The sequence below is a fragment of the Varanus komodoensis genome, unplaced genomic scaffold (assembly GCF_004798865.1).
Source record: "Varanus komodoensis strain SLA01 unplaced genomic scaffold, ASM479886v1 scaffold110, whole genome shotgun sequence".
NCBI lineage: Eukaryota > Metazoa > Chordata > Lepidosauria > Squamata > Varanidae > Varanus > Varanus komodoensis.
This window is the reverse complement of record NW_025335318.1, coordinates 1072996-1100909: the sequence shown is the minus strand read 5'-3', so window position 1 is coordinate 1100909 and position 27914 is coordinate 1072996. Positions and strand designations below refer to the sequence as shown.

The 27914-nt window shown below is 45.2% G+C and overlaps 1 protein-coding gene across 7 annotated transcripts; it reads right to left on the bottom strand.

Annotated features, from left to right (window-relative positions):
* Window positions 1-5: 5 nt before the first annotated feature.
* On the bottom strand, window positions 6-27672 carry TNKS1BP1 (tankyrase 1 binding protein 1). 7 transcript variants are annotated; one of them, XM_044420845.1, is made up of 12 exons: window positions 27220-27672; window positions 20622-20763; window positions 18589-19357; window positions 17405-17546; window positions 14762-16204; window positions 11191-12944; window positions 6838-7225; window positions 5458-5593; window positions 4794-4927; window positions 3971-4122; window positions 1988-2066; window positions 6-479 (listed from the first exon to the last, which is right to left on the bottom strand). In XM_044420845.1, the coding sequence occupies exons 2-11, from the start codon at window positions 20749-20751 to the stop codon at window positions 2006-2008; spliced, it is 5109 nt and encodes a 1702-aa protein (XP_044276780.1). In that variant the 5' UTR covers window positions 20752-20763; window positions 27220-27672; the 3' UTR covers window positions 6-479; window positions 1988-2005. The 7 variants fall into 7 exon arrangements, with proteins under 7 accessions (XP_044276780.1, XP_044276776.1, XP_044276778.1 ...); XM_044420841.1 differs by lacking the exon at window positions 27220-27672 and adding an exon at window positions 21731-24454; XM_044420843.1 differs by lacking the exon at window positions 27220-27672 and adding an exon at window positions 21731-24454 and having other exon boundaries at window positions 17405-17543.
* Window positions 27673-27914: the final 242 nt, after the last annotated feature.

Sequence of the window (27914 nt, the reverse complement as noted above, 5' to 3'; positions counted from 1 at the left end):
GTGTCTCCATAACCATAAAACCTTTATTTGTTTCAAGTGACTGAAGGGGAAAAAATCATTTCTCTTTTGTCTGAAATGCATTATATGGCAGCAGAGAGAGCGAAAGCCTCACCTCTTTGTCTTCCCTCCCTACCTTGGGGTGAAAGAAAAAGGGCCAGGACCAAGCTCTTTGACCGATTACAAAAAAAATAAAATAAAATAAAATAAAGAAACTTTATAAAATTGTATGTGGTATAAGAAGAAAAAAAGAGGAGGAAACAGACAGGACAGCGGCAGAGAGGAATCTGACCGCTATATGCATGAGTGAGTGAGTGTGATACAAAGTGCATAAATGTGCCTCGTTCTCCCTCTCCCCCTCCCCCCTTCCCCTCAAGGTTGTCAGGCAGGGGCTCTGGCTCCAGCCACACCATGCAGCCCCCACCCGTGAATGTCTTGCCGGGGCATCCACTGTCAAGGCCCCAGTAGCAGGAGAGCGACATCTGCAACAAAAAGAAGGGTGTGATGACAGGAATTAATTACAAAGATAGGAAAGGTTGTTTCCTGTAGTGTGGAGATCTCTGTATTGTCGCTTGCCTCTGGCCCATGGGCACGCTTTTATGGCTCAGCCTCCCACGGGCCCTTTGGTGCTGCGCAGTGGAACTGATGTGACTTTTCCAAATTGCACAGCTGTGAATTATACCAAATCCCCAACCCAGTTCACTTTAATGTTTCCCAAACAAAAAATCTCCTTTCCCCAACTCAAACTTCCATGCAGACAGATGGCATGGCCAGCATGAAAACACAGAGACAGGCCAAATATACACCATCCACATCAAAGGCAGGAATAGCACATAGCCTACATCAGCATCCAGTAGGGGGCGATAAGCAGCCCAATGCAGGCTGAAGGATGTCCATCCCACATGCTTTTCCAGGGGTCGGAGGGATGCCACAACACCCGCATAAACCAGTGATGCGTTCCCAAGGCATGGTTCTGTCAGGCACCACTCTTCAACCTCACAGATAAGTGAGTACCATTCCATTACCCAGACTATTCACAAAGGAATCCCCCTTCTGGCTGATGACAGAGGTTTTAGGCACCTTTACTGTGGTTGACCACTGTGATTCAAACAGGTGGCCATCATGAATCTGAAAGATAACTTACCTACACAGGATGCCAGAAGGGCAGCCTACACATCTTTTTTGCACCATCTGCCAGTGCAGCCTCTGCAGATTCATACAGTTCTACCAACTACAGCTTTGCCCTAAACAAGATTAGTCCCTCCTAAGCTGGGTTTATGCTGGCATTTGAATGAACAAAGAAAAGGCTGGTGGAGCTAAACCACAAAGCCAAATCCAGCAGTCCAATTTTAGCTAAAGCCTGGAGGAGTTCATGTCTTCTGACTTGGTTGCTGAACATGTTCTGAAATGTTCTAGAAAGACAGTTCTGATTACAAACCGTTAGGATCGGCCAGCTATAGATAGCAGAGAGACTAATTCAATATACATTTCATTTACCACACTAGCAAAAAGAGGGCCCAAACATACCACAACCCCTAAGAAAAAACTTAGTGGAAGCAAAATCTTACCCTAAGGCACCGCACCATCAGCCTAAACAAGAATGGGCTGAGGCACATGCAGGAGAGCCTTTAGGCCATATGAATCCTGGGTGTGAGTGAAGAGACTCAACAGTCACGCCTACAATACCTTCCAAGCCCACGTCTATGAAGAGTGCTTTAACTTCTAGGTGGCCTGAATGCTTCATCCTCCTCTTCAAGATACAATTCAGAGGTTTATTGCTTAACAAATAGCTGCCACAGGCAGGTTGCCATGAAAATTTAGGCTAAACTGCCAAATTCCACCCATTTTTCATGCTATGCAGGCCAAGTATGCAGTGTGCTTGTATGCAGCATACTTGTTCAGCAACTGTGATTCCACACGCATGGATAGCAAGGATCAGAAGCCTGTTTAGGAAGTTGGATTCAAGCTCCACGTCCAGTAAGACACTTGCCTGAATGTTTGTTTTATTTCAAGGTTTCTTCTTTTTCAACTTCAGAACTTGCAGCCAATTGGGTGAGGATGTTTCTGACCTGAGGAGGCACAAAATAGTTAAAAGCAGTATGCTGGCACTGCCACGTAAAGAAAGGAAAGAAAGGTGTATACAGTCTTAAAAGAACAAAGCATAAGAACCAAGTGTCTTTTCATCCAGTGCTTTTTGTCTGACACAGATGTGAGTATGCCTCTCCCCATATCTCAAATTCCCTTCAGACAAGAAGAGACTTGTCAAACATTGACCCTGGGAGGAAAGAAGTGGTTCTACTATGAACAATCAGCTTGCCAACCACATAGATATACATAACTGATTTCCCAACTACTCCACCACTAGCAGCAAGGAGACAGAACACAGGGAGTAGGATCTCGGGGTGTTGCATTGGTAGCCCCATCTCCTCCAGGTCTGATGCTTGCCATGGGTGATTGGCAAAAGAGAAGGTAAGTCAGTGACCCAGGGAGGAACCCATAACGCCACACATTAAGTAGCAAAGGTGGCCCCAAAACAGGTTATTTAATTTCTTATTGATTTTAATTAATCTACCCAACTTTTGCTCACTAAGTTGATTTCTAATAAAGCCACCACTACAATAATAAAATATTAAGCATAAATACAAACTAACAAGGACAGTCAAATGCAGCAATTAAAACATTGTGAAAGGCCAGATTGATTAAACACTCACTGGAATATGAGAGTTTTCACCACCCACTGAAAAGCAATGAGGAGTTGAAGTAGTCTGTGGCCCTCCAAATGCCACACAACTCCAACTGGACTCCAACTACCATCAGACCTAAACAGTGTATCCAGTGGTAAAGTATGACAGAAGTTGTAGTCCAACATCTGGAGGGCCACATGATGCCCAAACCCTGCCCTAGACAGACTGTGCAATTATTACATAGGAACAGAGAAATGTTTCTCACATGTGCCCTTTTGCTGCACCGCCAACAACCAAGGAATATGGAGGAGAGCCTCTGTAGAACAGAATACTGGGGCAAGTTCGTATCAGAGATGCTAATTCTGAATATCAACACTTCCATAAGAACATAATTTGGGGATGCTCAAAGAAAGAATGGCCAACTGCAAAGCTTATATGCATTGCAAGGAAAAAATTGCACATGACTGAATGCCACTTGTCCCCCTCATACAAAGAATCCTTTTCTCATGAAAGGCTGTTTTCCCATGAGAGGACACAGCAAATGGTGGGCAAAGCCAAAGCCTTTCAGGATAGCACATCTCTCTCCCTGCACTGTCCTGCATCAGTTAGGCTGAGGGCTGCAAGCACCTCACCCAGCTTCAGTAGGTCAACTGATGACTGCTCAAGGGCTGCTCATCAGCTGCATACTAGGGTCTCATTCAGTATCAGCATTAAAAAGACAAAAGGTTCCACTAAGAACAGTTGTGAACCCTTTAGAGGGATAGATTATATTCAGGCACCCGAAACTGAGCAACAAGAGGGTTCCAGTGCCTTAAAGATTAGAAAAATGGAACCTGCAAGCAAATGCTGCAGCATGAAATGTTCCTTGTTCAGGATTCTGGTCACACTGCTTCATTTTATTTACATTTTAGATGATTTCTATTTTTCTCCCCAACCACCAATCAACATCTCATGTCCTCTTAGCATGTTCAGTTCATAATGGACTACAAAAGCGGTGGCAGGAGGGATTTCCCTGCAAAGCTTGGAGCTCTGCAGAAGCATGGCGACGCCCCCCTTTGGCACATGGGCTGTGCTGTTTGATAACGCACCACTCGGAGGATTGGGATTGCCCCTAGTATAAATGACATGTCTCCTGGTTTCCTGTGCATGATCGTTGGTTCTCTTGCTTTTCTGCTACAGTTGCTAGAGAGGGTTATGCCACACCCTTTTTCCTGCACTGAGCATGATTGCCACACAGACATGCCACCACAGGCTCTTGTCCAACTTCTGTTCCTCAACCACACACCTACCCTGAGGATTTCTCTGGCTTGGGCGGCAGCACCAGAGACTTCCCACTGATGTTGGCAATCTTGCACGATTTAGAGCGCTGTACGTTAGTGTCTTTGGCCTCACTCTGTTGATCTCCTTCCTCAGCAGAGTGATTTCGTCCTCTCAACTTTGCCTAGGATCAAGCACAATAGAATAACATAACAGCATAAGAGCAGCTATGCTGGATGCGATCTGGCATAAATCTAGTCCAGCATTCTGTTCACACCGAGGCCAAGCCAGCTGCCTATGGGAACCCCACAAGTGGGGCACGAGCACAATAGCAGTCTTCTGCTTGTGCTGCCCAGCAACTGGGATACACAGACATACTGTCTCCAGCACACAGCCTTTATGATTAGTGGCCATCAATATTTTTATTTCCATGAATTCTTCTAATTGCCTTTTAAAAACCATCCAAACTGGTGGCTATCAGGACGTTCCACTGTCTGATCAGGTACTGTGTGAAGTAGCTCCTTTTATCTGTCCTGAATCTCCCACCAATCCATTTCATGGAATAGACCTGTTTGGTTCTACTATTCTGAGAGTGAGAAGCAAGTAGTAAGCAAAACTATAGTTCTCTTGTATGCCTTCTCTCTGACCTTCACTAACAACCTTCTTTGCTCTTTCAAAGCTGCCTTCTGCAATCTCTTTGCCATCAGTGAGATACCAATCTCATTCTCTAATCAGTACCTTGATTTCAGCTTGGAAATTTGACCCTGAACATTCAAATAACTAACCATGACCCCTCCCTAAAACATGCTGGTCCTCATTGCATCATTCTTCATCGGATTCCCCACCAGATATTACCTTTAGTGCTGATGCACTGAGACCAGGAAAGAGGGGCACCTTTACCCCCTTGGAGAGTGGAGAATTTCTTGACTTCCTACTTTTCACCTCCTCATGGGCTTCATCATCTGAGGCTGGGGAAGCTATTCGAGGCTCTAAGGACACAGAAGTGGCAGTAAACAGCACAAAAAGCCATTCTAATGCCATAGAACCACCCCAGCCCAATTCATGCCACACCAAAGAAAGTAAAATAAAGCCTATACACAGGGCCTAGAACATAGTAATGGGAGTTAAAGTGGGGAAATTCTGTCAAAATTCGTTCTTGCAGTCAGCCTTGCTGCCTATGTCTAGTCCATCTGTTGAAGCCTGTAACTGAGTGCTGAAGGAAGGAAATGTATTACTAATTATTGTTTATTATCATCACTGTTTTTATTCATTAGAAGAGTCTGACCCTCAACAATGTCCAGGTGGGACTGGAAACTGTACATAAGCTGTACAGAATTTCTTGTGAAGAAAGGTGGGTATATAACTAACAAACATGATAGCCTCACAGGAACATGCCACACATAAATGATGTAACCATGTAGGACAAAAAGCAAACTTCAGTAAAGGTGTCAGGAATATGTCACCAACACAGTCACATGCAAACCACATGTCCAGCCCAGCTTGCAGCATTCCATCTTACCTGTGGAATCTCTGAACATCCAGCTGCTATTCTCTGAAAGAGCACCTCCAGACCGTGTGGCTGGTGCCCGGTGGCCCCTCTTGCGGCCCAAATTAGCACGCTCACGGTATGCGGTGTTGTCCAGAACCTCTGTATCCTGAATCCATGCACAAGAGGGGAAGGAAAAGATTAGAGAAAGACATTCCTGTGTATGTAGTCATCCCAATTATAAGCTGGTCTGATAGGCTGGGCCTGCTTGTCTTCTGTAATTTTTGTGTGTTCTGTGTTTTTAATGTACTAAATATTTGTCTGCTTTTTAATTGCCTAAGATTTCTTGAGTGCTATTTTATTGTCAGAAAGGTAGGATACAAAACAAATAAATAAAATGTACCCCCACCACACACACACACACAAATGCAGAGCAACGTCACACACCTGCAAAACTGCTGATGCTACTTATACAACTTTCTCAGCTTTACCTCCTTCTGGCCCACCCTGAAAATTTTTATTTCTCAGTCCCATCCCCCACCTGCCCTCAGATTAGCTTAGCTTGCTAAAATTTTAGATGGGTTTTGAGTGCTGCAAGTACAATGAAACTGCTTAAATACTTTTCAGTGGAGTTTCATTATAGAAGCCTGCTTGTGAGGTCCCCAGATGTCACCATGAAGTTTGGAGCCATGACCAAGGGTATGCCAGGCCTGCCCAGATTCCTAGCTTGTATTAAATACAAAATAAAAAGTTTCTACCCCTTATACAAGCTGAGATGTAAGACAAAATGTTCAGAGATTATTTTATTTGTTTTCTAAGCAAAAAGAGTCTTCTTCCACCTTTCATGGTTTCTAGCCAATGAATGAAGCCATGACAACGTTGGCATGGAACAGGGCTTATCATCCCTGGTCTGGAAATGCTAGCTCTTTCCACATAGCACTGGGATGTATTGGTAGAACTCCAGGCAGATTAGCATGTGTGGTCCAGCTGAAAACCTCCCCAGTAACTTCAGTTGTAATCTTTATTTTGTCCTAAGAGAATTGTAAATTAACTGGCTGAAATGATAACATTAGAAAAAATTCTCTCTTCCCTCCCCAGTTCTCTGGCTTAATACAGCTTCAGCAACCACACATAAGCTATCCTCCAGAGGAGACCTGAGCCAACTTGCAAAGCCCGCATCAGGGGACAAAAAGGAAAGGGCAGATGGAGTGCCGTTCACAGTAAAGGGATTTTGTCAAGAAAGACTGAAATTCAGCCCACTGTCTGAAAGACACCATAAGGCATTTAAGAACAATATGAAAGCCCTTCACATCTCAGCATTGCTGCGCAGTTTAAGTCTGCATCTAGGTGAATGAGCCAAAAGTTTCTCAAGAACACATTGCAGATTGCAGAAACACCCTAGGTAGCACTTACCCCTAAAAAGAAGTTTTCCCTCATCACTTCTAGAGCCTTCTCTGAAGCATGACCCTCCTGGGATGCCGGTTGTGTTATTTGGCTTCCATTTTGCTCTGGATGACTCAGCACCCTTGCTTCTTCAGGCAGTTGACTCCCATTTCCAATGTCCAACTGGCTCTCTCCACCCTCGGCACCAACCAAAACCTTTTCATCCTTCTCCACTGGAGAAGGAGATACCCTAGCCTTCTCATCAGGCAAGTTGCTCAGTCTCTTCTGTGCTTCCAGCTGGTAGCTGTGGAAGGAGGCGGGTCTCTTCTGATGTGCCAACTCTTTGACAGCACTATTGGAAACCATCTCTTCCAGGAAGTGGCTAGGACTGGACAGTCGTTGATTATGAAATTTTCTGCTGGGTTTGACATAAAGCAAGTCTGTGTGAGGTTTTTCTTCCTGTTCTCCATAAGGCTATCATCATCCTAGGATAGTTTCCCTTCCCCTATCCCAAAGTAATCTCATATCAGCAATATTCCTTCTCAAATCCTTTTTCACAACATGTACAAGTAATGAAGCTGTGTAAAGAACAGGACTGAATCATAGCTGCCAGGGGATGAAGACCATGAAAGGGGATTCAAAGATGCTGTTGTTAATAAAGTAGCTGTACAAATGACTCAAGCAGGACAAATCCTAATACCCTTTGGTACAGCCTTCCTGGTGTGAAGCCACTTCAGGATGCACATGGGTCTTACATGATCCAAAGCAACAGTGGGTGTTTAGAAAAAACAGCAGGAGCCCCCAGCCTGCAAAGAACTATCTTGACTTTCTTCATTTTGCACTCCCAGCAGAATCAGGAGTACAATCCTATGCAGGTTTGCTCAGAAGCCCCCACCCTATTACACAGGGCTTGCTCTCACATAGCACGACATACAGAGCAGCCTTAGTCAACTCGAGTGAATGACCAAACATGGGTTAAAAATGCACAGTTAGAATCCAGCCTTGACAGCACTTTTTATTCAGTCCCATTACAGGAGGAAAGGTTTTGTAGACTCCAAAATGCTATGCTGAAACAAGAAGTCCTAATTCTGTAACTAGAATAAACTATGTACATCAGATAATGTCATGCATAACTTGGTCTGACTATGCAGTTTGTACTTGCCCTTACAAAGGTAAGGAAATTTTTGTTCAGGTTCTTCTATCACAAATAGAATAAAGGGCAAAGGAAACCTAGGGATGGGGAGTATAGAAAAGGATGCTTGCTGAATGAGTACTGTGTCACAACTGATGGAAAACTTTGCAACTCTTTTAAAGCTGTAAAAGGTGGCCTAAGTGACAGTTTATTCTGTGGCTGGAAGTGTGTACGTGTACAAAAGGGGAATACCAAAGAAAAGCATGGAGATTTTATGAAATGGTCACTCTTTTGGACGGTGTCATCTCTGCCAACACTGATAATGTGTGCTAATTCCTGCAAGTGCAACTGAAAAATGAGGAGCTGTGTTAAAGGTGTCAAATATGCTGAATCAGAACATTCAGCCAGGAAGTCTCCACTCGGAAACAACCCACTACAAAATAACCAAGAGGGATAGGGATAGTCTTAAAATAAGAGAGCCATCAGGAACACACACACAAGTTTCCCCATCAGAGAACCGAAGTACTGTAGTGGTAAATAGTTGGGCTCAGACCAGGAAGCCCCATGTTCAAATCCCTACTTAGCAAAAGATAACTGGGTGACCCTTGTGTCTTGCACAAGGCTGTTGCAAGAATAAGTAGGATAACACTCATGTAGGCCCTGTGCAATCATAGCACCAGATTCTGTGTCAGAAGTCATACTCGGCGACTGTAGAAAATATCTAGGTTCTGGGCTATCCCCACTGCGATGGAATTCTTGCAATTCATAGGGACGACCAAAGACAAGGAATCCAGGATTATCAACTGTTGGACTGCTAGCTGATGCCAGTACTTAATGCAAAGCTGGCCTTCTTTGTCTCCACACTTCTCTGCTCACAGGCCTCATACACAGCAAAAAACGCAAAGGATAACCCAGGGCAACTTCACATATTATGTACAAGCTCCCATTTGTCATTCTCACATATCTGCAGTAAAGCATAGCACAAGGTGGACAACTTTGGTTGCCTCACTGCTGTTGCATTACCATTCCTATCATCCCTCAGCAGTAGTTATACTGGCTAGGACTGATAGGATATGTAGGCCAAAATATCTGGAGGGTCACAAGTTGCCCACCCATAATACAGAAGAAAGATATGTCAAAATATACAAGCACAAATATAAATCCCAAAGTTTTTTGATAGAAGCAGATGTTTGAGTTGTGTAATATGCACCGACACGGATCATGCAGCTAGACCCCAAAATTTGTATGTTTGTTTTCTAGAGCATCAGTCTCTCAAGAGTTATTTGCAATAGTTAAATGGAACTCATGCCAAGTCAAAGGCAAAGAATCCCTCTCAGTACTAGAGAGGTTTGAAAAAGACAGCTGCTGCTCTTATGCCCTGCTCACAAGCTGGCCAGACACCTGACCAGCCTGATCCTCACCATCCGGAGACAAGCAGAAATTATCCTTAATGCAATCTGCAAATCGCCACCAAACGTCTCCATGGAAGGAATCAAGGTCTTTAACTAGGCATGGCCTTGGTTAGAGGTCACTTCCTCAGTCTTCTTTGCCATCTTTCATCTGTTTGTTTCAGGTTACAAGGACTACATGATGACAATTTCAGTCATTTGAGATTAAAACTGACCCAGTTCTTCCTCTGATTTCCACATATGCATGAAGGACACAATGTGAAGGCTTCAGGAGTTTCATAGCTAGCTTGCTGAAGTGCAGCATATGCAAGCTCTCTCATGTGCTTCCTCCCTTTCATACTGTCAACTTCCCAAGTTTGGGGGCAGTCAGATAAAAACAGCACAAAAGCTGGAAGTCTTATTCTAAGTAAAGAAATAAGTTCTCTGAATATTAGAATGAGACAGAAGCTATAACCCAGAGGAAGTGAAGTGAACATAACTAGGGTATTAGCTGTATAAACCCAAAATGTTTCCCAGTTTAGCAAAGGCTAGAAAGTCAGTAACAGGTCTGCTTGCAGCCTGCTATTCTTAACTCTGTTTTGCATTTCGAGTTAACCTGTTTGGCTCTCAAAAATACCATTTTCTTGGTGAATGCAGTACAGGGATGGCTCCAGGAGTGAGAGTTTCTGAGCAAGGTATGTTAGACCACAGTGCTCAGCTAACAGGCCAGTAAAGCCTGTCCTTACCCACTCTTACTCATACAAGTCATGCCAAGTTTATGTTACTTCCGCATCAACATAATCCTAACTCCTTGCTGGTTTCCACAGTAACTGGTCAGAAGCTGGGAAGTTGGATAATGTATTGACACAGGGAAGATGAACAGTGCTCTCTCCAGGGAAGAGTAGGCTGCCATGCCCCTCTGCATCCTGGCAAATGGCCCGTTCTCCCATTGGTGTGCTTGAATATCATGCCCACACTTATTTCCCATTGTTCAGGGGATTGTTCAGAAGGCTGATTAGGGACCATGTCAGGCTGAGGCTAACAGAGCTAACACTTCTGTTAACTGCAGGCCCCACACTTTACTGTTTGTGTCAGTATAGCAATGTTTAGGTTTGATATTTCTTACTGGAAACTCTTGACAACTGGTGCTCAATATCGCCAGGAAATTAAAGAAAAGGCTCAAGTAGCAGAAAGAGTAGAATATAAAGAAATGTGCTAATAAAATAAAACTGATTATCATCAAGAAGCTATCCAGCTGCAAGAAGATCAAAGGTTAGAAAAACTTGAAAGCTGACAGGAAAATAAGTCAAGGATATACACTAAAGAGCAATATTCTAACATACTGCTTAGCTGAATACATTCTGAAGGAACTGTATGTTCCAAGTGGCATCAAACTCTGAAGGTTTAAAGTATTTGTTAGTGGAATCAAAAGGAAAATGAGGAAGACAGACATTTGAAAGAGAATGCTCATATTGCTCCACTTTCTACAGATTTTCAAAGCATATGTATCACAGGAAAAGTAATTCTAGTCAGTAAAGGAAAGAGGTTATGAAAAGTCCCATAGACACCATAATAGGAGACATTATTGGAGGTAAGGAGAAGTCTACAGAATACAACAGAAGAGCTCAACAGACAAGATACCATATGGTAATTCCTTACCAAAAACAGATAATTACAGGGATGAGGGCAATGCGGGGAAGCAGATAGGAGGCAGGCAACTATCCCTTGACTAACTCTTTACAAAAGATGATTAACAAAGATGGATGCACATGCAAAATTTCAAGTTTCAGTGTATCATTATGCTATGTTCATTTTACTCCACTCTTCCTCCATCTTAACAGTAATAAAAATGACAGCCTTTACCTCTCTTTAGCAGTTTCTGGGTGCTGTGCCACATCTCCATCCAAACCAGTAATTCCAAAGGGATTGTTGTGGCCTTTATGCTCAGCTGTGCCAGTCCCATCTATTAGGTCCACTTCCTTAGTCCCATCGAAAGCCTTAGGCCTCAAAGTAGATACATCCATGCTTTCAGTGCCAGAACTATAGGCCAAATCTGCTTGTCCCACACCAGGTTCTCTGGTCTCTTCTAGAACCCCAGGCCTTGCATCAGATGAGGCAGAAATGATTTCCAAGCCCGGGCCAGAGAACCAATAAGGCTGCTTCTCTGCAGGTTGTTTAGATGAATCAGGGCTCTCAGTTTTCAAGTCACCAGAGAGATACTTATCTCTGACACCAAGATCTTGAGTCCACGCAGGTTGTTCCTCTCCTACTCCTTTAGCTTCAGTTTTTAAGCCCCCAACCTGATCTATCAGTCGGTCAACTGTTTCCTCCAAATCCACTGTCACTGTTTGCTTTGAGAATTGGAATGAACCAAAACTACCAGTTTGGTCCTTCTCTGTGACACTAAACAGTTCTTTCTGTTCTGTTTCTGAGAGATGAGCGTCTTTGACCCAATCTCGTGTGCCAGCAGGGAAATCACCACTTCTAGGATCAGTTTTGTTCAGGCTGTATTCATCAGCCCAAACCTGCTTCTGGGCACAAAACTCCTGATCATGATAATCAAACTCAGTTCTGCTGCCCCTGTCTCCATTGTCTAGTTCTCTTTCCCAGCCTGTTTGCTTGTCATCATATTTCCTTGTTCCTTCTGGCTTCTCAACACTGAACTGACCCTCACGGGATTGGGTAACCCCCATGTCATATCTGCTAGACCAGTCAGACACCTTGACACTCATTTCTGACTCCTGACAGCTGCCATCACTGGAACCATACATGGGCTGTGATTGCTGCTGAGCACTACCCTGAGATTCTGGGTGGTTAGCATTATTTTCACTGGGTTGCTCAACCTGCTGGGTGCCAAATTCTGTTTGTGGTTCATTAGCAGTACTGCCAGCACTGGTTTCATTGGGCCAAGCTGACTGGTTAGCATTCAGTGTTGTATCTTGAGAGGTGGCATCCATAGCCCTGCAATCATCAGGCACCTCTGGTTGTCCAGTACCAAGTTTGGTATCTTGACGGCTGTCAGTAATGTACTTGTCATACTCTTCGGAGGACTTAATGTTGACCCCTGATTCTAGACCTCTGGCATCTTCCACACTGTATTTGTTGACCCAGTCGGCTCCTTCAGCAGCAGTAACATGGTACTGGCTGCCCCAACCTGTCTTCTCAGCTTCAAAACTGCTGCTCCCCTGATCATCCTCAGCACTGCAGAGTTTGGGCCAGCCTGGCTTTCTTGTGTAGGGCTCTTGGTCCTGACACTCGACGGTACTGATGTATGTGCTGCTCCAATCTGACTCCTTAATCTGCTGGTCCGCACAACTGTTGCTATAGGTGGCAAGCCAAGCTTCTTGTCCTGGGTTGGAACTGCCTATCAGTGGTGTCCCTCTGGTCCAGTCTTGTTGGCTGGTACCAAATTCTATATCCTGTGTTTTGGCATCACCAACACTATATGAGCTCAGCCAGTCCCGTGTGCCAATGCCAAACTCTCGATCCTGTTCCGTTTCATCAGGCCAATCCGCCTTAGTGACATGAGGTGACCAATCCATTCCAAAAGCAGACTGATCATCTCCTACAAAGCCAAACTCACTGCAAAAGTCCTTCTGTGACCATCCAAGGAGATTCTAAGGAAAGCAAGACAAAGAGGAAACCTTAGGAGGAAGGCGCAATTTAGAAGGGACTGAATGTAATACCAATACCCCTTATCCCAACCCACACCCATATAAGAATCATAGTAAGGAGACAAATCAAACACTCAAGTTCATTATTTTCTCCCTACATTCAGAGTCCAAAAAGTCAATCGGAATGTATTCACTTAACTTGCATAAGTTACAGAAGGATGCCTGTTATGCAAGCAGAAGGCCCCAGGTTCAGTTCCTGGCATTTCTAGGTACGGCTAGGAAAGTCTCTCGTCTGAACCCCTGCAGAGCTGCTTCCAGTCAGCTTAGATTCCTGGTCTTCTACTGGCACAATGGGATCCGCTGGGTCAGCTTGATCTGACACTACTACCATACAAATATATGGTTTAAAATTAAGATGATGGTCCCAAAAGGCAAATTAGAACTAAATGTGGATTCCTGGTCTAGAAAGATTTGAAAACCATTGGTGCATACAATACTGAGCTTGATGGACCAGTGGTTTCTCAGAACAAGGAAACCTACTATGCTACTAATTTGTTCTCCTAAGGCACGGATGAGGAACTTCCAACCTAGGGGCCCACTGTGGCCCAAAGAAGTTCCCATCTAGCCCATGAAGACTTTGGCTCCCTCTCCGCCCTTCAACCTCCTGCAGCCCCTCCTCCTGGAAGCTACGGAGGGCTTCAGGAAGAAACATGGAGAGAAACTCCCGCTGTTATCTCTGATCTGTGAGAGAAAGGGAAGTGGGCACTCCCACTTTCCAACAACAAATCTGAAATAATGGAGACTCCTATCACTTATCTTGCCACTTGTTCTCACAATGTGAGGGGATACCTGCTCATTTCTTGTTAAATGCATGGCCACAGATTGAAGAGCTGTATCCAATTGTGGATAGATGCAGCATGTTACAAACTTTTTCGAAAGAGTGAAATGTCTACATGTACTCATAATGTCTATGTAAGAGTGCTTTCCCTGCAAGAAAACTGTAACTTGAAATCAGCTTTGAGGAATGATTTAGAAATTTTGGCAAGGATATGTTGGCAAGGAGTATGGAAAAGTTGTAAATGAGGTATATAAGTGGCCCAACAAAGGCAGGAAACAGCAGCAACTGAAACTGGACAATCAACAGTGCAGAGCATAGCAGCCCCAGGAACTAAGCCCCTGCAACTCTAATCAGCCCATCTGGTTTCTAAGTTTTTAGAAACACTCTGTATTATAATCACCTCATGAATGATTAATTCTTGTCCTTCGAACCACCAAGCCTCCCTAGATAGTTACATGAGTTACTCTACACAGCCTAGTACAGTAGCTGACACACAGACATGTGCATACAAAGGCCTCCCAAACTAATGATCACACCATTCCTCCTTAGGCAGAGTATGAGGGAGCTTTAGCCACAGCTTCAAGCTGGCCAAGCGACAACTCAGTACAGGCAGGAATAGCTTTGCTACATGAACTGGGGAGTGAAGCTGCTGCTCCTCCTCCTCAGAGCACTGGAGGGTTATCCCAGCTGGCAGCACTTTTTGGCTCAGCCTCCGCATTTGCACTCTGCAGTCATCTAACCTGTTCAACCGCTTTGCAGCTGACTCAAAAACGAAGACCTGCCCATCCCAAAGACAAGCCCAGTCTCTGTTATACAACTGGGCAGGAAAGCACACCCATCTAGCCATATTTGGTTCTACTTAACACCTTCCAGGCCAGGCTATAAAAACATTAGAAAGAGGATGCCAGGAATGCCTGCCATTCACACCCCCTTTTGTTGGCCTGACGCAGCTTCAAATGCCCCTACAAATAAAGCACTTTACCTCTGGTCCTGTGGGATCTTCTGGTTTGGGTGTGCTTCTCCTCTTGGTGTCATCAGCACTGGGAGGTGGAGATGCCAGAAGTTCATCCAGCCAGTGTGAGCTATGATCAGGCTCAAGCCCCTTGGCATGGTCGACACCCCCTGTCTTGCCTTCCTGTGCCAGAGCCAGAGCACTATTGTCCTCCTGACAGGAGGCAGCTGTCTGTACTTGGGCATCTTCTGAGAACAAGATGCAAGGTTCTGCAGGGGGGGCAGCATCCTCTACATTTGGCAAGGGCTCCATTGCCCGTAAAGCTTCTTTCTCAGAAGTTGGGGCAAAAGGCTGGAAGCCATCATGCTCCACTTGAATGCCACCCTCTTCTGCTACTATAGGGCTCTGCAACCTGGGGCTCATGGGCTCATGCTGAGCAGAAGGACCTCCAGGTGCTGACATCCCAAGGGCTGAAGAAGACTCCAGTTCCCATTCAACCTTCCTCCCATGTCTTGGGGACTCCCTGGAGCCATCTAAGCAGGCAGAGCTCCCATAATCCTCAACCTCCTCCCTTTTCCTGCTCTGGCCTTTTAAACCTATCTCCTCATGAGATCCTTGGAGGACAGGGCTCTCTCCACCTAATTCTGTCTCCAAAATGCTGGTGTCATCAGTTTCCTTAATAGGAGACCTGGGAGGAGACCCCAGTCTTCTCCCACCAATGTCAAAAGCCCGGTTAGGGAATGACCATTCAAAGGACTGTGAAAGGCTCCAGTTGGACTCTCCTGCTGTTGCTTGTTCTAAAAGAGGGCCCCCTCCTCCCTCTCTTGGGAGGACAGCCAAGGATCCTCCCAGCTCCTCCCTGGTCAATTTTTTACCACGTGGCTGCACTACTCCTTCTGAAGCACGCCTTAGGACCAATTGTGAGAACTGAGGGAGCACCTGTGCTGGGTTCTTGATGGGATCTTGCTCCCTAGAAGGTAAGGAGTCTTGTGGGTGAGAAGGAGAGCCAGGAGGCTGATCAGAACCAACATGGTACTCAGAAGGAGTGCTTGGGGAACCAGGGGACTCAGAGACTCCAAGCACACAGCGAGGGACTTCTGGGCTGTGCTCAGCATAAACATTGGTCGAGCTAGCAGATTGCCCAGGGAGCAAAGAAACCTCAGGAAGATCTGAGAGACAGGAAGACAGGGTGTGTCCTAGGGAAGTCTTTAAAAAAGCACTGGGGGATCCTGGGGGACAAGGGTCTGCAAGGGTCACAGGGGACCCTGGAGCTTGGCCAAGACCAAGAGAGGCCTCCACAGGAGACTGGGGAACTTCAGTAGGTGCATCAGGGGAACCTGGTGGAAACTGAGCTTCAGTACAGGAAACATCTGCTGGAAAATAGGGAGCACCTGGGGGCTGAGCTGTTTCAGCAGGAGCATCAGGAGACCCAGGTGAGACTCCAGAAGAAAGCTTGTTGAGGGGCTGATAGGTCTGGGGGGGAAAGACAAGGAAAGCAAGGTTAAAAGCCACACCAACTCCATCCTTTCCTGAACAGCCCAACTAAAATTGAACCTTCGCTCTGACCCCTCTAGCTGCAAAACTGTTATTTCGAATAAAAGGTTATCTTCCCACCATCCTGCTCCCTACCCCGAATCACCCAAGTTGGGAGAATCTCTTTGTTCATACAGCTCAGATCTTGCCCCCACACTCTGGAAGTTCTACTTCCAATATACATATCCTGACCTCATCTTGAAAAAGCCTCCCATAAAATTTTCCCCCAGTCATTATAGCCAGAAGGAAATGAAATGCAAAGAGAGGAGGAGGAAGGGAAAAGAAGCTGAAGAAGTCAGTCAACATGCTGCAGTAATATCAAGATCATGTGCCCCACCCCAGGTCTTGCCTCCTCTCCAACTAGACATACAAAAGAGGAGGTGGAAAACCCCAAGCTAGGTAGATCATGCACCCAGTGAGCTGATGACCTCCCTTGCCTCCTCCTTTCCCAGGAGAGGTAAATGGAGTTAATCATTACCATCCCCATTCCAAACATGTAACAGGAAGATGTTGTACCCTCCCTGCTGGATTTGGCCATAGGCCGAGCAGTTGGGGAATTGTTTCATACCTGACAGAACACTGAACTGTATGCATTGAGTTATAGCTGCTCCCTTCCCTCCAGCTAAGGGCCCAGAATTCTGCATTAATCTTTCAAGCTGAGTCTAGGCTAGGTTTATACTAGCTCATTTACCAGCTTTTGCTTTTTAAAAGGTTTGAAGAGATATGGATCCATTTCTCTGACTTTGCTGCTGTTGGTGGTAGATTGGTTAGAAAATCAGTATTGGGATAGTGATGGGGGCAGCATGCCTTGGGTTTTTCAACACTGTGCAGTGCATATACATTTCCCAAGAGCTAATGTCAAAATGTCTAGTACTAACCATCTTACACAGGACTCAGGTTGAACATTTCAAACCCCAAGGTACCAGGAACATGAATAAGCCAATGCAGGAGATTCTGCATGGTGCCATACCCCAAGACTGAAAAAGGGACCACAAGCGTAGCCTGGGAAACCCAGTAGCACAGCATGATAGTGCATTGTTTGCTTGGGTTACCAGTCTCTTCTTGAAGAGAAGCATCAATAGAGAAAGGAGACACGCACCCTACAGAGAGGGAGCCCGGAAGGAGAGAGGTGGCAGATACCCCTGAGACAGAGGAGAGCCCGGAAGGAGAGAGCCCAGCGGAGCAATTGCCGTGCTGCAGATAACTCACGCCAGGGGGAGATGGTGGATTTCTACGCCCAGGTTGGCTTCCATCACAGCTCATGCTAGGTCGACTGGAGCTACTAAGAGAAAGACACATCACTATCAGGAAACAGGACAAGCGGTGGGTTCTGTCATATACTAGAGGCCTTCCTGAATATTTAACCCCCAGCACGGGGTTGCCATGATTTGACATGCCATCTGAACCCACGTGGCACAGGTTGCCTGAAGGTTAAACAACCCTTGAATAACCCAGAGGCTATGGGGCTGAACACTCATAAAAGCCACTGACATGCATCACAACCCACCATGGCATCCAATACGGAGGCTTCAAAGCCTCACTGAAAACCACCAAACATCATTATATTTATTTATTTATATTGCAAATTATATTCTGCCTTTTTCCTACAAAGGGCTCAAGGCATCTTACATCATTCTCCTCCTCCATCTTATCCCCACAACAGCAACCCTGTGAGGTAGGTTGGGCTGAGAGTCTGTGACTGGCCCAAAGTCACCTAGTTGGCTCCATGGCCAAGCGGGGACTCGAACCCAGATCCTCTGAGTCCCAGTCCCATGCTCTTAACCACTACACCACACTGGCTCTCACATTTGAATCAAATCTGTGAATCAAATAATCACATTTGATTCAAAGTCATTTTCTTTGCCTGGTCTCACATAAAAAAATGACCCAAGAGCTGGCACCACTCAGACATTATCTTAGGTTTTAGCATAATGGAGCTTTTACAAAGACTACAATTATCAGAATGGGGTCCACTTCAATCTAAGCTTATTCACTGTAGTAAAGTTACACTGACTGGAATGAGACTTATTCCCAACTATGCAGGCATAGCTGTACAGTTTTAAACTGCACGAACTTCAGCATTCATAAATTGCAGGGATAATTTACCTCTGCTAGAGCTAAGCATGAAAAAACAGAAAGAACTGCTAGCAGATCACCCTCAAGACATCTGGTCCATCATTTTCACCTTCCCTTTCACTCAAAGACTGGAATAGTTGCTGATCAGCATCCTGTTGTAGTTCTTAATGTAACAGTCCATTATGAGATACAGTAAAGCCAATCTTCCAAGATCACCCAGGATACCCAATGAATTCTTTGAGCCTCACCTGTCCCTAGAAAGGAAATTTAAGTTTGTCTCGACTGCTCTTTCTGGCTGCTCAGATTCAGGCACATGCTGACCATTTGAACTTGTGGTTTCCTCCTTGTTCTTTGATAATCTGTTCTCCTCAGCTTCATAAGAGGCTCTGCAAGCAGGCCCCTCTGCTTCTATTCCTCCTGCTTCACCTCCACTGGAACATCTGCGAAATGCAGCATAACCCTTGGGCCCCAGGTGAACAGCTGTGCCACCATCCTGGCTGAGGAAGGAGCGTACCAACCGAGGCCTGTCAGGGCTGTTTGGCCCCTCTTTGCTGGGTTTCTCTATCTTGGCCAAGATCTCCTCCACTGTGGTCCCAGGGAAACGCTCTGGCTTGGCTGCTACTGGCACCGGCTTCACTTTGAAAGGGGCAGCGCTCTCACGTATACTGCAGGATTCTGCATGCTCTCCCCCCGAAGCTCCTTCGGCAGCATTGGATTTCTTTGCACTGCCAGATCCTTCTTTCTCTCCAGACTGTTTGACCACAGTGGAAAATGGAGATGACACCTCTTTTCCATTGGTATCTTCTCTTGGAGGGCCCTTTAGACTAAAAGAGAGACGCTTCACAGCATTGCCAGCCCCACTGCTATATGGCTTAGGCCCAGCCAACAAATTCATCTTTTCAGCAGAGGGCACCTCAGAGAGAGCCTGACGCAGCCCAGGGACAGGCTTCACTGGCATGGCTGGCTTTGGCAGCACACAGGGCTTGGGTTTCACAGGTGGCTTTGGACGGGCATCCCCTGATGAAAAACACAGAGACTTTTAATGCAGTGTACAAACTCAAAGCATAATAATTAAATTCTTATATGGATCCAACAGGAGAATCCACTGCCTAGGCACCAAATCATTGTTCAGTGCCCTATACTAAACAAAGGTTTACCTATGCCTCCTTCCCAAGTGCATCTCACCATGATGCCAGAAGGCCAAACTCCATGTATTGTCGTGGTAAGTTTGCCATTCTCTTCCTTTCTAATAATAGGAATTTCACAGGTCACACCAGTCTGAAATTAAGTATCGCTTAATAAAACTCAAACTGTACATTTATTCCCAACATCAGTAGTTTCTCTCCACTAAATAACTGCAGCCAATGCCAAGCCAAAATGGTGAGGGAGGACCCATTTTCTTAAAACTGCCATACCAACCAAGCTACCCACCAGCAGCATGAAATATCTCCTTTTGATTTCCTTTCTTGCTATGTTTTGTATCTCATTCTGAAAAGCTACAAAACTGCTGATGCGGGTAGGGCAGGTGCTAAGATTGAGATACCACATTCTCACTGCCAAAGTAAGCAGATTCTACACCCTTGAAAGTCCAGTGCAGGCATTAAAAATGAGACTTTGTTAAAAAAAAATAATACACACTATAATCCTGTCCATACATAATTGTTTGTGCAACCTCACAGAGCTATTAATATATGCCTGTAATATGTTGTCCACAACTGCATGCACTAAGCACTAAGACTGCATGCATCTTTGGACACAAATCAAACAGAATTAATTTCTGATCTGGGAAGCCTGTGATTCTCAGGTGGTGATAAAGACTCTTTGGACAGAATTTAAGCTGCAGTGATCTGAGACGAGAAATAAGCATCTAAGCTTTACATGATCAGCAGAATCATGTAGAACAGCTCTTCACCATAGCGCCACTTTAGTCTGCATGTCTGAATTATCTACTAACTGTGCCAAAAAGAATTGTCCCTCTACATAGAAAATTAGCCAAAAAGGGAGAAAGGTTCTAACTTAGTCTTCCTGAAAGTTTGTGTCTGGGGTTACACATAGAAAGCATTAAAATATGGTATCCTTTGCCTGAAGCCTAAAACAGTCTAGTCTGGTAAAAGCTGTATCATGCAGTCCTGCTCTGTTCACAACTCTAAATTGATTAATATTAACTCTTAATAATAAAGAGAAAAATTAGAGCCCCTATAAACTTGGCATATCGTGCTGACCCACAGCCATCTTTCTACAGCAATCAATTCAGTTCTAAGAATGCTGTCCCATGACGTACCTGTCTCAGGGCTGGTTGCTGGTTGTTTGGGTCCCTTACTACCGTTGGCAGCAGTACAGGGAAACGGAGAGCCCAGAGACTGGGGCTTAGAGTCCATTGCATCACCAGAATGGGACTCTGAACTGAGCATTATTATCAGCCCCTAGAACACAGGGGGGGGGAAATGGTTAGACAGTTTGCAAAATCTTTTCAAGAGATAACCAAGAATGTATTCCCAATGTCAGACCACTGGTGCTAACACCACAAAAATGCAAGTTTCCCAATACCCTCCTTTACTTTCTTCAGCTGGATCCTTACCTGCATGAACATGGGAAACTATTGCCCTCTTCCCCCAGTCTCTCACACTCATTCATACACACACACAGTATCATGTTAGGCCATGCCCAGGGCAGGCTTGAACAAAGATGCAAGGGAGCGGGTCTCCCACATGCCATCCAGGCCATGACTCAGACTGAAGGACAAGGATCTCTAATGTACGCAGGCTGAGCCTCCTAGTCTTCTATTACTCTGCTCTGCGCACCCCTGCTCCACCTTTGCCACACCCTTGCCTTCCCTACGTCTCCTGCCAAATCTGCCTCTGCCACTCTTCTGCTGCCTTCTTTTGTCAACTCCCGTCCTTTCGCCAAAAACAAAAAAAAACAAAACAAAACAAACCCCGCCACTTGGCTGCTTTCCCCCAGCAGAATCACCCTCCCCTGTCCAAGTCCCTTCCTGCTCCCTCACTTCTTTCCCACCCCTTTGAGCAAGCAGCGGGAGAGTTTCTGCTCAGCCCTGTCCCAGCTGTATATGCTCCCAACCCGGATATGCAGTGCAGGGAGTAAACATCTGGAGTACTTCCCCCCTCCCTGATTTCTCAATCGCTTGGCGCAGCCACTGGAATTCAATGAGGTAAAGCCCAGGCCTGCTCCCGTCACTATGGTAACGGCCTCCCACTAGATTTCAGGAGAGGGCCAAACCCGGGCTAAGAGGAGAAACAGCCAGCATCTTGCTTATAGAAGCCTATGTTGCAGACTGCAGGCAAGAACAAGAACGAGGCAGAACCAGGGCTCACCAGTAAACCCACCCTCTGCATGTCAGAATTCACAGCCACAAAAACAAACAATTCTCACTCTTAGCCTGCGTCTCCACATAGTTGAGAGGAGTAAGCCCACCATTCAAAGTCGGTTTGGGAAAGGTTTCAAAGCAGATGGAGTGCCTCTGAAGGCCACCTTTTTTCTTGATGCTCAAGCCCCTCCTTTTCCTAGTTCATTTCTACAAGCCACACACTACCAAATTGCAGCCTCCCCAAGCTGGTCCTGTCCAGATACATTGAGCTACAACTTCCAGAATTCTTCAGCCAACAGGTTGGTGGGGGGAGTGGATGATGGAAGTTGTGGTCCAACACCCAGCTGAGGATGGTTGTTGTACTCCTTGACTGCTAACTCCTAGTCTTTACCAGTGCCTCAGATATGTTTGCCATATCCTGCTGCCTCTTGGACATGGACTTCTAAAACTAGCAGTGCTTTAAGCTACCTGGAATCCTAGCCAAATCTATTAGAACAGCAAATAGTTCATCCACAATGAAATAACAGCAGAAAAGACTCTTTCCAAATTCAACATGACTGCCAAAACATTAGAGGGAGAACATGACAGGCACTCAGTCCCTACCAATGCGGTGTTCTCGAGATGCTTCGACTACAATTCCCACCAGTCACAGGCAACATATGCTGGCCAATAGTCATGGATTACTGGAGTTGTCACCCAAAACATCTAAGTGGCATTAGGCTGGAGAAAGGAACGTGTTACCATAAAATGACAGACTGCCCTGTAGGTAGAAATGACTTGAGTCTACAAAGAAACTCTGTATTGCAATACAACTCCTATTTTGGAAAACTGTAGCTCATTTTGCTAGAGACCTCTGAAGGGTGCATTCTTTCACACATTATCAAAGTTTTAGTTCACAAGGCACACAAAACAAACTGACTTTCCATCTGTGATCTGTATTCCTTTCTCAAACAGTTGCAAGATCTGGTTGCACCCTTGCTACAGGTCCCAAATAAATGATCTTTTCTACCAAAGTTATTCTTCCTTTAAAAGAAGGAGGTATATTTCTCGCTTAAAGAGGTACATAAAGTTGAATATCAATGCATTATTAAAAAGAATCTATGATTGCACTTCTAGGAAAGAAAAATAAGGAATGGAATTATAATCACTGTTAGGCACAAGGATGAATATTTTTTTGTCTTCAAGCGAGCCTTGGTACAACAATGAAAGAGAGATATGCAGAAAAGCAGTAAACAAAGATAAAGAGTGAAGCAATGGAAGAAAGAGAAGATAGGCAGGTTCAGATGGTGAAGAAAGGAGTGTGTAAAGAATTATTTGTCAGGAATATAGAAATGCTCTTCTTGCTCCCCCACAACCATGTGAGATAGATTATTATTCCACAGAACAGATGGGGAACTGAAGCAGAGGCACAACCACCTGAGTTCCTGGCTGAGCAGATCACTGAACTGAGGCAAGGCCCCACTTGGATCTAATTCAACCTCTATCATTTGCTTCTACATAATGAAAGCCTGTACATAAGGACTTCCTGATGTGTGCAAGAAGGCTCAGACCACAATCTACCTATGCTGGAACCACCTGGATAGTTTCAGTTTGGAAACTTACAGGAAATATATTGCTCAGACTATAACAGGGATCTAACTGAGGAAAGTTCAGGGGATGAGCAAGAGGAAGAGAAGATGTAGGAAGAAACCTTTCGATTCAAAGATGCCAAAAGGCACATGCAGATGGCAGGAAGTAGGAAAGTTGAACTAGGAGAATCAAGAGAATGCCCAAAGGGCACTGCTGGGCATTTACAGAAGCTTCTCCTGTAAAGCACTTATACCTGCAAGACATTAGCACAAGAGGACCCTTCCTTTAGATCTGTCTACACTGAAATGATGAACCTATTTTAGCACAAGAGCCAAATTCCATTTCGGAGCTCTTGAAGGTGAGTGCATTCCAGTGGGAAGAAAGGCAAAAGTGTCGGCCAAAAGGAGCAGCAGAGCTTGACACTCTTACTGGCAGTTACTAAGCTTCAGGAGAGGCACTTTACCTTTTTATCACTGAGGGGCTGTTCACAGACTGGGAAATCAACAAAGGATTGTCAGTTGGGGAAAATGGGGTGGACCAGGGAAGGTTATCTGGAGAACTGCAGAGAGCCAGACTGCGCTCCCAAGTCAGCCAGATTTGCCCCCTGCACTTGAGGCTCTCACCCCTATTCTGCAGTATAGGTGAGCTAGGCATTAATGGCTACTTACCCAACATACACACAATATGCAGCCTTTCTCACCCTGATGCCCTCCAGATGTGTAGGACTACAGTTCCCATAACCCCCTAGCCAGGATGACCAATGTCAAGGCGGTGGAAGCTTAAGTCCAAGAACTTCTGGACAGCCACAGTTTCCTACTACTGAGTTAGGCAACATGAAAAGGGCTACTAATGCCACATACAACTAAAAATGCTTCCACAGTAGTCTCTCTTTCTAGTTCAGATACAAGTCACTTACTTATTCCTGAGAACCCAGACAAGAATTCTCAAATTGTTGCATTCTCACTGTCTTCTCTGTCACTTCCTCCCAACCCAATATCATATCAAATTCCTTTTTTAATGCTGGTATATCACAATTTTTAAAACTTCTGTTGTAGCACTATTTCACAGAATTGGGCTGAAAGGCAGTTCGATTTTAAAGACAAAGGGGAGGTGAAACTGACAATTCTCTTAGGTAAAGGGGAAAAACAGAGCAATTGACTACCTCAAATCTTAGTGATATGGAATTTTTTATAGAGCAAGAACTGATCAGGTCAGACATCATTCAGCACAGAGGCAAGCATTCTAGTCAAGTGGAAAAGGAGAAAGACATATCTCCCAGTACCACTATTTCTTCTGAAAAAAGCAGCTCCATTGTGTGTGTGTGTGTGTGTGTGTGTGTGTGTGTGTGTGTGTGTGTTGGGGGGGGTTAGAAATAGCACTGAATCAAGCCAAAAAGCCTTTTTAGCAGTTATCATGTAAAAGCACCCATGTGAACAGTTTAGGTGAAATGAAAACTAGTGACTTAAAAATAAAGAAAGAAGACAGCAGGAACACACTACAGCAGTGGTTCCCAACCTTTTCTATGTGCTGTATCCCTAGAAAATGTTTGATTTATGTTTGTACCCCCTACAAAAGTAATATCATATTTGAAGATGGAGAATTCATATTTCTCATTTTTGAGCAATAAATCGAACTACATACAGTACTGCAGGTAAACAGACTGAACTCAAAAATAAGCTTTTAACTCAGTGCATAAAATTAAAATATCCATTGAGCAATTAGAAAACATTGTAAACAATAAAATCAAACCCAACTGCAAACATTAAATTCAACGACCTCTTTGTTCCTGTTTCTCATTCATGATTTTGTAAAAATGTGGAACTTTCTTGCTGATTTGTTCTGCAAGTCTGCCTGTGGATTCAGGCGATACCTAGATTTTGTCTTGATTGACAAAAGAGAACTGAATCCAAATGCCAAAAAAAACCCCAAAAACAAAAATAACCCTAATAATTTTATTATTGGAATAATTTTTGGTAAAAAATGTGATTCACCAATTTTGGCAAATCGCAACACAGTCTTCCTCTTTGTTACACCCCCCTGAAATGCCATGTTGCACCCCCCCAGAGGTGCAGGCTCCTCAGAGGTGCAGGCACCCCTGCACTACAGGGTAAAACCAGAGATCCTGGTTACAATATTGTTTGAACTGCTACACACATTCAGGCAAATCCCTTGCAATCTTTGGGCCATTGTTCCCCCTGCTACCCTGCAAAATCTTTACAGCATTCATTGTCTCCTGCTACATGTCTCTAGGGACCTTAGAGAGACCTTAATCACAGCATAACCACAGAATGCACACAAGCTATATGCAGACTTTTATTAAAGAAAAAGAAAAACTAGATTAAAAAACAAAAGATAAACTTCCTTAGGGAAAGAACAAAAGTAGAAAAGAGCCATATGAGCAGATGAGGCTTGCAGCAACAGAGACACAATCCAAGTAGAAATGACATCGGTTTATTACAAACTGAAAAGTTAGGAATGTATTCTAAAGATGGATTGCTCCTGACCCCTGCCTCTAGTTCAAATAGATTTCCAGGAGGGGGTTCAAAAATGAATTCCAAACAGAAAGCAGAGCTGAGATAGGAAGCATGAATTTTGAAAGGAAGAGATCAAAGGCACACAGCTATGGGTCAAAAAGGCATCTCTTCCATCAGGTGAAGTAAGTTGCAACAATATGGTTGCAAGAAGTGAAAGATGTGGAAGGAAATGCTGATATGGGTGACTTAAGAAAACGAAGAGAAGCAAGGGATGTGCCTAGATCTGGGTGCAGTAGGTCAGCCAGCATAATTGGGGGCCCTTGTTTTACACTGCAATGTGTTTCCGCTGCCTTCTTTCTTCATTTATTTATTCTATAATCCACTGGCTTCCACTCCATCCAAACTGGTCATGTGAGTGCTTTTCTATGATAAAAACTTATAAGGTTTATTAGTCTGATTCAGTGGAAATTGTCTAACCTTTCTTCTCATAGAAGGGCCTTTATACACCCCCCCCCCGCAAAAAACAAACAAACCCCAATCAGTCCTCACAAAAAACAGAATTGGGGAACTGAGAGTGAACTAATTGGAGAGTTCCCATACTCTGGCCACTTTTCCCACAAGCAAAATGGGTCAATTGTGAACGGAGGTAAGTGACCATGGCCCAAGAGATGCTATTTTATGTTGCTACAAAAGTGGGTGGCTACTGGGATAGGTCAGAGGCTATATTTAAGGTATAAATAAATAAATATATTTAAGGTCACAGAGCTTGCCTGCAGGAATGAATGTTTAGTCAAATTTAAAGGGAATTACGAATTGCTACGTTGGGTGACATGGAATCGCAGCCACAGGAAATGGTAAGAGGCAGTGCTGTAGAGAAGAACGCGAGCCAGAAGGGGGTGGAGGACAGACTCACAACGCACTTAGAGGCGAGGTTACAAAGAAGGGGACACGGATCCCAGTTAAAAGACGCGAGAAAGTAGAAAGACAGCCTGGGAAGCACCCGATCCCGGATTCCAGCAAACAATCAGAGCAAATTACAGCCCGAAAAAAGCACAGCCAACACACACAAACTGCTGCATGCGCAAACCATATGTTACTAATCCGCCTTCCCGCTAGAGCCAATCCGCCGCCCCTACCTCTTCCACCATCTCTATTTCAGGCCTATTACAATCCCTGCAGGAATTATGGACTACGAGGCACAACTGCTTTCCCGCGGCCGTGACTCAACTCAAGACAAACGTGATCTTTCCAATATGCGGTTGCGAAGCTCGTAGCTCTAAGGATTCCAGGGGTACACGCGGCCTTCCCACCCCTCTAAGGACCCTTGCGGTCCCTTCCTCTTTCTTGCACAGCCATTCCTACCCTCGGCCTCGCCACCTCCCCCGACCCAATTCCCGCCCAACGGCCCCGGGAAGCCCAGAATCGTCCGCTAACCGCAGCTCGGGACAAGGGAGAAAGTATGCCGTGCTCCACACGCCCAGGGGCGGGGGGCTGCTGCAAAAACTCCTTACCGGGCTTGGCGATCGACGGGCCCTTTACAGAAGCACAGGCGAATCTCGTCTTGTTTGCATATTCATGACGTTCAAATGAAGGTCAGGCTCGCCACGCCCACTCCGATGCATATTCATAAAGGCGGAGGCGCCCAACCCCCACGTGTCATCTTCACGAGGCCAGCAGGGCCGGGCGGGCAACGAAATCTTCAGCCTGAATTTTAAGGACCTGCTCGCTCCCTCCGCCTTATTAAGGAAAGGGGGAAAAGGCTACGAGCACGGCGAGAGGAGGAGATGAAATGGGTGGAGGCGCCTCCTCTTTTCGTTCCTCTTCCTCGTGCAATCTGAAGCATTTCTGCTTTTATTTCTCCAGCCTAACATCACAAGCGGCTTAAATATGATTTTCATTTAGAGTGCGCACAGCAAAAATTCAATGCACGTTCCTACTGTCGAGCATGGTTAGAGGAGGGGCGCGTGATCCCAATTTCAAAGGAGCCCTTTGGATCACGCTTTCTACGCGCGCGCGCGGCCTCCCCGCCCCCGCCTTCGCTTACGCACAACTACCATCCTTGCAAGGGAGAGGCTGTTTCCAGCCTTCACCTTCCCCCCGCCCCCCCCAAGAGGCATCTCGACACTGGCTGGAAACCGCACCCATAATCGCAGCTTGGGCGGGGGGGGGGGTGCCGGGGACGGAGACGGGGACTGGGCGGGGCCTG